This window comes from Aspergillus fijiensis (assembly GCF_003184825.1).
Source record: "Aspergillus fijiensis CBS 313.89 unplaced genomic scaffold BO72scaffold_17, whole genome shotgun sequence".
NCBI classification, from domain to species: domain Eukaryota; kingdom Fungi; phylum Ascomycota; class Eurotiomycetes; order Eurotiales; family Aspergillaceae; genus Aspergillus; species Aspergillus fijiensis.
The window spans coordinates 410610-421026 of record NW_024468993.1 but is presented as its reverse complement, the minus strand read 5'-3'; the positions used below and the strand labels follow the sequence as shown (position 1 = coordinate 421026).

Sequence of the window (10417 nt, the reverse complement as noted above, 5' to 3'; positions counted from 1 at the left end):
GGGGTGCGGAAGGTGTTGGCTTCCTCGGTGCAGGCGTCGAAGATGCAGATGTAGGGCTCCAGGTCGGTGAGGACGTGTTTTCTTGATTTTGCCTCGGGGTGTTAGCAAGGTAAGATGGACTGGGGGAAGGGGCGAAGGCAAAAGAAACTCACCTCCATGCATCATGCGAGGCGTACCGAGCTGCTGGCAGCTTGAAGCGGCAGTACGGACACTCGAACTCTTCCTGGCCCGGGGCGAGAGGGGGAGGAGGGGGATGCTCTTCCTGTGCTGCGTCCCGCATGGCCAACACGAAGGTGACGGGGTTCAGGTTCTGCCTGGGGATGTGCATGGGGGAGTCATCCTGGGACCGACTGTGATAGTTCAACGCCCTGCGACGATCGCAGACCATCTTCCCCAGTCGGGCCTGGAGCACCTTGTTATGGACCTTGCAGCGGTAGCGGAGGGCGCGGCAGACCATCGCCTCGAACCTTTCGGTGACCTCCCGATCCCATTCGTCGCAGACGATGTAGTTGGCGTGGTGGACCAGCAGGTCACTTGGCGCATACATGCTGGACTGGGCGAAGAGAGCCGTGTTCCGGTCCAGCGTCCGGATCAGATGCCAGAGCTCGTAGCGGCAGAGCTTCAGGAGGTTGGTGAACGGGTCCTCGCAGTCCCTGTGACGCGGCTCTTCGGCGAACTCGGCGTCCAGGTCGGCTGCCTCTGATGAATCGGAAGAATACCAGGCATCATCTACTCCCATAGCAGCGATGGCAGCACCAACAACAGCAACCTCCAAAGCCTCAACATTCTCAACGGTTTTCAAAGCCGTCCTCAACTGTAACCGATCTGAGCCCATGCCGCAATTAGCACAACCCTCCTATCTCTCAAACCCTTCACATCTGAAACCTTCCGGTCAAGGTTAGGAAGGAACTCACAAGAGGAAATCTTCGACAGCATCAACCGCAATTCGCTGTGCAGCTCACTCCCCGCCTCGAGCTTGTTGCGTACCTGGTAGTCCAACGTCATGTCCACCCGGTCGGTCTCCAACACGCTCCAGTGCTCCAGCCAGGCCGCGAACTGCACCCGGTGGACATGGAAGGCGTGTGGGGCGCGATCTGCGAAGCGAGCGGCCAGTCTGTCCAGTCCCCTTCGAGACTTAAGGGCTATTTCAACGAGCGACGCTTGGCCGGGGGGTTTCATGACTACCTGTGGTCCGAGTCGGTGGCGGGGAAGTGGCTTTTGGATGCCCTGGGAGTGAGGGGAGGATGCGGGCTGAGGGCTGCGGGCTGAGGGGATGTTCTGATCTGTAGTGAGGGTTAACTCTGCTTGTTGGGAGGGTTGGGTGAGATGAAGGTGATATCCTTGGGCTTGACCTTTGGGAAAGACTCGAGAGAAGGAAGCAGGGCTATGTAAAAGAAAAGTGATATGGAAGTGACTTGGTGCAGCGAAGATAGACTGTCTGTAGCTTCACTGGCGATATGATGGTAGACGGTAAGGGAGACATGTGAGAAGAGCTGCACAGATGAAGTCCAAAACACCAGGAGAAAATGACAGGAAGATGAAATGGACAAGAAAGGTGTGTAAAGCTCACTACATCTATGTGTTTCGCCCTACTATGTAACGACTGCTCGCTTATGGGATAAACACGGCCAGATTGGGTATAGTAGGCCAAAAGATGAGTATTCACCTCGTGGCAGTTGACTTGCATAGACCCCACAGGAAACGTGCATGTCGGCATGCCGACCCCAGTCGGGGACTCTCAAAGCCGAATCGGATTTCGGGCCGATGTGCAGACAGCCTGCAGATACTACTAGGTCCCTTGTTGCTTCTTCCTTTTGGTGAGACTCTGTTTCTCGTCAAGATGTCAGCTCACTCCCGGTTACTGAGTAACATAACATCAAAATAAAATAAAATGAAAAGAGAACTACCTGTCTTTAAGGGAATGTGAGAATCGCGTCCTTGAAAAGAGAATTAAGTCATGATTGTTTTTGTAAATGTCTAACTGAATGAGAGCTTCACAGATCGAACTCCGCTGTCCACACAGACTCCGGTGCCGCAAAAGAAAACGCCAGCCCTGTGCAAAAGTAAACATTATGTACAGTAAATACTCAACAAGAATAACAACGGGATCTTGACCAAGCACTTGGCCATCCCCCTCTCTATGATTGCGCTTTTGTCATCATACCAGCCTTATCGATGCTCTTCCCGGACATGAAACTCCTTCTGTATCGTGATAGACAGAAGATCCATAGGGCCGGCCTCCTCATCGCTATGGCGGCCTTTCCCTATACTGTCGAGCTCAAGATGCGCCGATGTCGTCGTTAGCATGGCTTCCTCGTCGCGACGAGCGATCCTCTCATCTCCACCTTGGATCTTGCTGAGGATGTTGGGCGCGTACCGGACGGCTTTAGGTGGACCAGTGCTGCGGGGCTTGGGCTTGACGGGAGCAGGTGTGCCCAGCATGCGATTAAGGATGGTTCGGAAGAGTGGTTGTAGAACGGGAAGACAAGCGCAGAAAATGCCGATGGAGGGCTCAATGCTCGACCAGATGAAGACATCGCCCAGAATCCAGGTCACATCGACGCTGTTGACGAATGTGAAGTAGTAGATCCGGATCGCACTCGCCACACAGACGCTGTCAGATGGGTAAACCGTCAGTTACACTCTGTCGAAAGGCATGGCAGTGGAAGAAGCAAAGACTTACAATCCGCCTAGGAGGAAGATACTTAAGATCTGGATCTTCTGCGATCGCCGCAGCTGAAGTCTCCAGACCAGAGGAACAGGCACCAGCAAGATGACTATATCACCGACCATGTTTGCGACTGCGTGACCAATGTAGAATGCGTATAGATTGTATCTCTCTCTGCCCCCTTCCGGGTCCAGGTATTTGGTCCAGTAGTAAGAGACAGGTTGACAGGCCGCCAGGAACGCAATGGTGCAGCCGACCCAGTAACTCAGAGCTAGGACTATACAAGCCCACATGGTCCACCTCATGCCGAAGATGCGCCGGTAGGACAGGATAATCGAGAGTTTGATGAGCGTGACAGTGGTCACGTATAGGAGGACATTGGCGAACAGAACCTAAGTAATGTTTCCAAGTCAGTCCATTATTTCATTTATGCGGCAGGAAACATTGCTGACCTTCACCATGGCGACGATATCGTCCATGTTTACTACCCAGATGTGCTTGCCGACGCCGTATTTTCCCCCTACGTATAGTTAGCATATGATCACATGAGAAGACATGAAAGCCACTAACCCACTACAGCACTAATCATATTCGCCGTTCCAGAGAGCTATGTCAAGTCATCAGTGGAGGTCAAGTAAGTAGAAAACATTGGGAATGTACCAGCGCTGCGACGATCAGCCAATCATCCAAGCCTATGCGAGCCTGCTGCACCTTTATCCGAGAGAACAACCGGACACTGATTGTGATGCAAGCCAAAGTGTACATTGTCGCGACGATGGCGTCATTTTTGGATTCATTGTTGGCTGTGAGGTCGGTGCCTTTTGGCGGTAGACCGACGAGGTCCGACATATCCAGGTCCTTTATCGATGGAGCATGCCCACAAGCATCGTGGGACGAGCAATGCTCAAGTTGAAGAGGACAGTGGGACAATCCGGGGGTCCGACTAGCTTTTGTTCCTTGATCCATCGATCAGGGGCCAGGTGAACTGGCCGTTAATATAGAGACCGAACCACATGGCCCAAAGCACAGTGGGTGAGCCTAGCCCTAACCCATGATGCAATATTACAGTAACCCTGGGGCTGATTTGCTTCTCCGATCCTCTGCAAGGTAGACATTCTAGAATACGCACAAGCGATCCAGCCTGTGAGCTTCCATTATGTGGATGGTATACTCATCACGGGGGGCCAAAGGCAGTCCTCTGGTTCTTAGCATGATCGATAGCGGGTGGGGGCGCTTTGACAGGAAGATTTCCACCCGGTCGGTCACTTTTCAAGTGTCTCGCGGGAAACAGGTCGGAGTACGTGTTTCGGTGCGGAACGGCGCACTAACTGCCAGAGATTAATTGTTCTCCATCCACTGTGCTCCGAACTGACTCAGTAGAAGAAAGGAGAAGCCCCGATGTTTTCGTTAAGACTTTTTTCAAAGTATCTGCTCCATATCCCTTCGACGAACCTTGAAAGACGAAGTCAGTGCAGCAGTTCGGTCTGTCCGAGAGGACGCCAAACATAGCCTTCCGGCCCCAGCTTAGTTCTTACATGCACTTCAACCTCCCCCGGTAACGCAAGAGCTCTCCCTGTAGATGCATCCTTGCAGGGTTGGAACTGTGCGATCCTCGCGCCCCCAAAAATCCCACGTTTTCTGACTCAAATTCTACCTTTGGCACGTGGGAAAATCGGTGGCCTGATGACAGATATCCATCCAGGCAGTACGGTAATCCGTGCGCTATTCGATCAAGCATGTTTCTGCCATATGAGACAGGGTCGTAAGAGACCCGCTAGCCACGGAGAGATTCCCAAACAGAGCTTTGATGGTGCTTAATAGATGTTGATAAGTATCAAGCGGTGTGATTGTTCTCTAAGCCAATGAATCGACTCGGGGCATCTAGTCTTAAAAGCCAGCCACCGATAGAACAGTTGACGTATGCACTCCGCCGAACTTGCCGGCAATATGTGACAAGCTATCTGGTGTGGCAGGGAGTGACAATATATTGTTCATGAGCCAGTGTCAGAGCTTTAGGGATATGACTTTCGAGCATGGTTTGACTCGACGAATGGAATCGTGCTCAGTAATGATCGAGAGCAACCTAAGTACTAAGTGGCAGTACTTCCGATGGGTGGTCTCTTTTCCCGACCGGGCAGTTGGTTGTAGGGACGTTATAATTGGACATAGAGCTGTAGAAGAATAATCTAAAAGTTGAACGTGCCTGTCATATGACTATTTGCTCAGGTGTGATTCCAGAAGAGGGCAAGTTGTTCTTGGCTTGAGGAATGAGGTTCATCGGATGAGCAAGTAGAATGAATGTACGGAGTAAGTACGGATGAGAATGGCAGGGAATGGCGATGCTGCATGGCTTCCAGAAGCCGAGCGGGAAGACAAACCAGCCAAAAACCACTCCCCACCGTACGCCCCCGCTAAGTTCCAAAGTTTACCGGACCGACTGCCTATTCTTCCTATGGATGACAGACAGCCCGGGCAAATTAAGGAACCTTCATATCCCACTGGCATGGATGATGGATCCCATGATCCGCATCGAGGCAGCACAGTTCTTTCGCCCAGGCATAGCTTAATCCCCCCCTTTTATAAAAAGAACAAATCAGTGATCGGAGGGCACTTGCCTTCTCTCTCCCCTCATTTATTCCCTGCGATTCATGATCGACCGTTACTTGGGTAATCCCGAGCGTTTCACAACATGACCGGGACACCACAAAGCTTGAGTCGAGGCTTATATGTGACCATTTTAAGATCCCACTGCATCCCACCTGCCTCCACCCCTTGAATTTCCGCCTCGCGTTATCGCCGCCAGGCAGTTACCGCTTCCATTCATCGAGGTCTCCTATCGCTTTTCTCTATGGATAGTGATCACGGTGATCCTCAATGACTGGTTTGCTGAGAATCTTGGCTCAACGTGCAGTACGATCATGCGCCGGCAATTCCACCTCGTGATTATATTTCTTCATCGAAGTTTATTTACATCTGATCGTGTACAAATCATGTCGTAGCCTGCACATCCCCTAGATTTTCCCAGCATCGACAAGTGTACGAGCCCTGAACCCTGCCGCAAAGCCAGTGCTAGCTTTGAGGATACGGAGTGCCCCCAGCACCCCTGCCCCTTGTCGAACATGGACAAGTGGGGTCAAATGGATAAGCTTTGCATGCTGAAGGACAATATCCACATTCACCCACTGCTTGGCGACTTCCCTTAAAACAAATCTCAGGTGCATGACCTAGCTCCGAGCGGCGCAGCGGCACGAAGCCTTCAATACGGTCGCCAACTAGCATCCTGAGCTTTGGCTCGAGTCGAGGCGCGACCCTCATTGTTCCTGCAATATATCCTCGAAGGTCGACTTGATGGAGTTCTCCCAGTCGTGCTCGGTCTTTGAGGGCTTCCATCCAACCGCGAAAGCCTTATCGGGTCTAGTACTAGAGCTGTTTTGTTCTGTCAGATCTTTTTCAGTTTGGAATTGAAGAGTTGAATCTCACTTGGAAGCAAAGCACGCTTCCGCGTAACCCAAGTCTCCATCGGCAAGTTTCTCTGCAGCATCCTCAAGGCTTATCGATCTCGGGCTAGCTGACTTCAAGACGCCCATGTCATACCCTGCTTTGCCTATCCGGCTTGTCACATCAAGCCACTTATGAGACCCAGTATTGGCGAAGTAGTAACCATTTCGGCCATAGGGAATTTCCTCGCTGGACAGTATTCTCGCCACTAACGTGACATAGAGACGAGCCAGGTCCTCTACATGAACATGGCCCAGCTGCGCTTCGCCGGTGTCGACATGTTCTGCGTAGCCAGATGCAATTGCATTCCTGATCAGTGTGGGGATTTGGTGTGACTGCTTCTTGAACCACCCGCTACCCCGGCCATAGACGAGTGGGGGCATGACAACGTACGCCTTGACCCCCAAGCTCTCACTCGTCTGTATGGCTGTAAGTTCGGCCGTTCTCTGCGCGTAGGCTTCTTGAGAGTCGCGCGTTTGCTCATAATCGAATATATCATCATCCTGATCGGAAAATGTTCGCAACTCGAATGGGGATGATGTGATAGATGGGACGGATACGCAGGTTGTTCCTGAGAGCTGAGGAGTTCCAAGATTGCTCTGTCAATATGCTTTCCTTGAAGAATACTGTGAGTAACAGCGGACACAGTTACTCACATGAAGGAAGTGGACATTTCGACCAGTCTGCTCACGTCTCTTGCTGAGACCCTGTATGAGTGCCTTGGTGGCGGCAACGTGGAAGCCGGTCGCAACATTAACAACGATATCATGGCTGCTCGCCGCTCGTGCTAGTCCGTCTGCATCATCAAGACCAGACACAAGGGTCGTTTGAACCCCTTTGCTAGCCAAGAGATCTGCTTGCTCTGAGCGACGTACAACAGCCGTGATGGATAGCTTTGCGGGTTGAGTCTCAGCCAATTGGAGCAACTGATGCAGTACAGTTCCTCCACTGCAATGATCGCGTTAGAGTCTCATACGACGCTCTTTCAAGATGAGACGTACATGAATCCAGTGGCCCCTGTCAAAAGTACTTTGGTCTGCGCCATGATCAATTGGCGGTATACTTTTTGTGGCTGTCGACGAACATCCTCTCTTCACTTGGAAGGTACAAGTCACTTATATACATATACCCCGCTTGGTGGCTGATAATCGCGATTACAAATAGAGCCTTGTCACATGCGGGGCTTCGAGAGGGAACTTGGGTTCCTCCTGCCCACAACATGAAAGTGAAAATGACGATTGGCCATAGTTAGTTCTATTTGAGAGGGATTTTGCTGGCGCTAGGCCCACGCGGAATATATTTTCCTAGCACTTCCTCAAATTCGACATAACTTCTCACTAACAAGAATCATCGATCGTCGTCATCACTGAGACTCTGTTCCCTGTGATCTCTGACTTAACTCGATGTACGAGTACTTCTGACCAGACTACATCTTTTATAGTCATTGCAAGGGTGTAGTATGTAATAGGCCAGGCATGAGCTTTCCCAGAACCTGCTTGTCGTGACTGCAGAATCTGGAACCCTCTTGGGGAAAAAGCAACGAGAGCTCTTGTACAAAAGTAGTAACCATTTCTATACCTCGTTTCATGGCATTACAATCACCATATTTGTACACTGTTCGTTTCGTACAAAGCCGACTAGATGAGTATACCAGCACGTGACTGTGGCAGACCTCAAAATGGTGGAAGGTTTTCGACTAGCCAAATCCGGACAGGCGTGGGCTGGGCTCCGCTCCTGCCCCGACCGCATCCGTCTGGCTCTTATCAACCACCGCTGCCATTTCAATGATCGGCGTGCCTTCTGCTTAGGTTCACATAGATACTGTCAGTTCTACATTCACCAGTCGATATGAGCGGCTTCAGAGGGGTTATGAAAGAGGGCTGGCACCCTAAAGGCCGAGAGGGGAAGAAGGAAGGCTGGAGGAATGATTTCAAAGGCATCAATCAAGTGGTTCGTGTCTGCTCCCGATGACGCAGTTGAGCTTAGTGCTGACCAACGCTCCAACATTCAGGCCGGATGGATGGGTAAAGGAAAGGACAAGGACGAGCGTGAAGAGCATGTCGCCGTACCACTCTCATCCTTGAAGGATCCCGCCTCTTTTGGACCACCACCGAAGCACATCAAATACCACGGCGCCGGAGCGCTCCCGAACGAACTCACACCTGATCGGAGAGGCCTGGGTGCCCCCTTATCAGAAGATCAGATTCAACAACAACACGCACGACAACAGGAGGAGGAGCAAGCTCGAAACGATGAGGCTCAGACGCCAGCAGCTCCTCCCCTACCATATCGAGTGAACCGGACAGGACTAGATACCGCCAACCTACCCCCGCCCCCAGTCAGGCGCGTGGACTCTCCGGTGGACTCTGTGACATCTGCAAGCTCCAAACCAAAACCCAGTGTTCCACCTCGACTTCCGTCCCGGGCCAGCTCAACACTATCCTCGCATTCGCCTACTCCGCCTCCCGCATATTCCACACAGCCGTCAACAACTAAACCTCTTGAAGGATACCTGAATCAGAATGCCACTTCTAATCTCTCTCGATCCGGTATCTCGGTGCCTGCTCTCGGAATTGGGAGTGATAGCAGGCCTTCCGGCGCTGCTTCGCCACCAACTGCGGGCCCAGTTGGTCAAGCTCCGGTCAATGAGCTCCAGTCACGCTTTTCTCAGTTGAGAACTACATCCTCCTCCCCAGCACCTCCTCCACCAGCACGAGGGAGTACATACGCAAACGAATCATCGCCTGTTTCTGCCACTCACGCACGGAGTGGTTCTGCGTCGCTCAACGACTTTCGCGAGCGACATGGTGACAAAATCGATGCCGGCAAACAAAGGCTAAACGGACTCAATGAGAGATACGGAATCTCGCAGCGGGTCAACAAATTCTTCGATGATCAGAAGTCCCCAAGTGCTCAGGTGCCCCCGGTGCCCCCGCACCCGGTTGTACATCGTTCCTCGTCAAGCATTGACTCCTTGAGCCAGAGAAAGGCTCCGCCGCCGCCGCCTCCAAAGAAGGCGGGCATGCGATCAACACCTGTCAATAGCACGGGTTCTGCGCCGCCGCCTGTTCCGTTTAACACCAAACCCCGCTGAGCGAAGGGTGACTATCATGTTTATATGTAACACTAGCCGGTTATTCTATGCGCGATGTGCTCGTGCTGCTGCACATGTACTTCAGCAAATCTCGTCGTGATTGCTGGATATCAGTCGTTCTCTCTACATTCAACTGTATATAAGGTTCTAGGCTAGAAGAAACATGGATGACAGATGCTGGAGTAGCCCAAGCGTACTAATCCGATTGAGTATAGCCAGTAACTAAGGGAGAGGCAATGACGTCGGCGGGTCATGCTGACTCAAGTTCGAAGAATGAATATTGCCGCTGTTTACCGCCTTACATGGCTGCCTAAACGCAATTAATTCTTGATGAGGTCTACTTGATGTCATTAGATTTGAAATGGTGGTTACTGTATGTTATTGTTCATCCGTCAATGGCTTGATTGCGGGGAGCGTGAACATGGATGAATGGTGGCCACCATTGGCGTCATTAAATGGTCAGAGAATTATTCATTTGAGCTGGTTGGTTAACCGAGGCGCAAAACACTCCTCCTTATTGAAGAGAAGAGAAACTGGAAAGGATTCTTTTATGCAGGAACGGGGAAGGTGCCTTAGGCTCTCACAAGACTATGAAGATAGCTTCCATTCTCAGCCCCTTCTGGAACTACAACAACTCCTACTCCTACAAAGCATCCCTTGGTTGCCGACCACAATTTCTTGCCAGGGAGTGGCCGGACCTCCCCCAGAATCCCAAATAAGGTGTGATGCTGGCGTTAATCACAATCACAAGCATACCGGACCTCTCCAGAAAAATTATTGCGCGCATTGAAGTCTGCCTGCCTTTGTTGGGCCGAGGCTTTGAAGGGCGACCGAATTCCCAACAAAACGCATCATGGCTCCACTTTAATGCCCTTGTCGTTGCTCCCATTTGTCCTTATCTGGGTATCCTGCTTGGCTCAGTCCGGCGACAGGTCGGAGCTGCGATGAATGGAAGTTGGAATTGATCAAAGTGACTGGATAATGGATATTATTGACCTCTTGACTGTTTCTGAGTAGTCCCAAGTTTCACCTGTTGAAAAGAGATAATTGCCTCTGCTTTCCTCCCAGGCGCCCACGACGATCTCCTCCCTTTTTATTTTGTTGGTTAACCTTCGTCATTGCTCTTTTTAAATATCCTCTTCTCTTCCCACATTGCA

The 10417-nt window shown here is 51.4% G+C and overlaps 3 protein-coding genes across 3 annotated transcripts; 1 reads left to right on the top strand and 2 right to left on the bottom strand.

The window, feature by feature from the left end:
- Nucleotides 1–2169: 2169 nt before the first annotated feature.
- Nucleotides 2170–3517, bottom strand: BO72DRAFT_467757 (putative integral membrane protein Pth11-like; the record flags this gene model as incomplete). Its single annotated transcript, XM_040946857.1, has 5 exons — nt 2170–2614; nt 2684–3060; nt 3121–3188; nt 3239–3275; nt 3329–3517. 5 exons carry the CDS (start codon nt 3515–3517, stop codon nt 2170–2172), a joined length of 1116 nt encoding a protein of 371 aa, XP_040802492.1.
- A 2462-nt stretch (nt 3518–5979) lies between these two features.
- Nucleotides 5980–7412, bottom strand: BO72DRAFT_467756 (NAD dependent epimerase/dehydratase; the record flags this gene model as incomplete). Its single annotated transcript, XM_040946856.1, has 5 exons — nt 5980–6094; nt 6149–6737; nt 6819–7114; nt 7168–7195; nt 7403–7412. The coding sequence occupies 5 exons, from the start codon at nt 7410–7412 to the stop codon at nt 5980–5982; spliced, it is 1038 nt and encodes a 345-aa protein (XP_040802491.1).
- Nucleotides 7413–7944: 532 nt separating this feature from the next.
- BO72DRAFT_476741 (uncharacterized protein) lies at nt 7945–9441 on the top strand. Its single transcript, XM_040947400.1, has 2 exons — nt 7945–8116; nt 8178–9441. Exons 1-2 carry the CDS (start codon nt 8015–8017, stop codon nt 9258–9260), a joined length of 1185 nt encoding a protein of 394 aa, XP_040802490.1. The 5' UTR covers nt 7945–8014; the 3' UTR covers nt 9261–9441.
- Nucleotides 9442–10417: the final 976 nt, after the last annotated feature.

Excerpts from the sequence above, each read along its gene's own strand:
- BO72DRAFT_476741 (XM_040947400.1), top strand. The coding sequence starts at position 8,015 with ATGAGCGGCTTCAGAGGGGTTATGAAAGAGGGCTGGCACCCTAAAGGC. Across the intron at positions 8,117-8,177 it reads TCAAAGGCATCAATCAAGTG|GCCGGATGGATGGGTAAAGG; the intron begins GTTCGTGTCTGC and ends TCCAACATTCAG.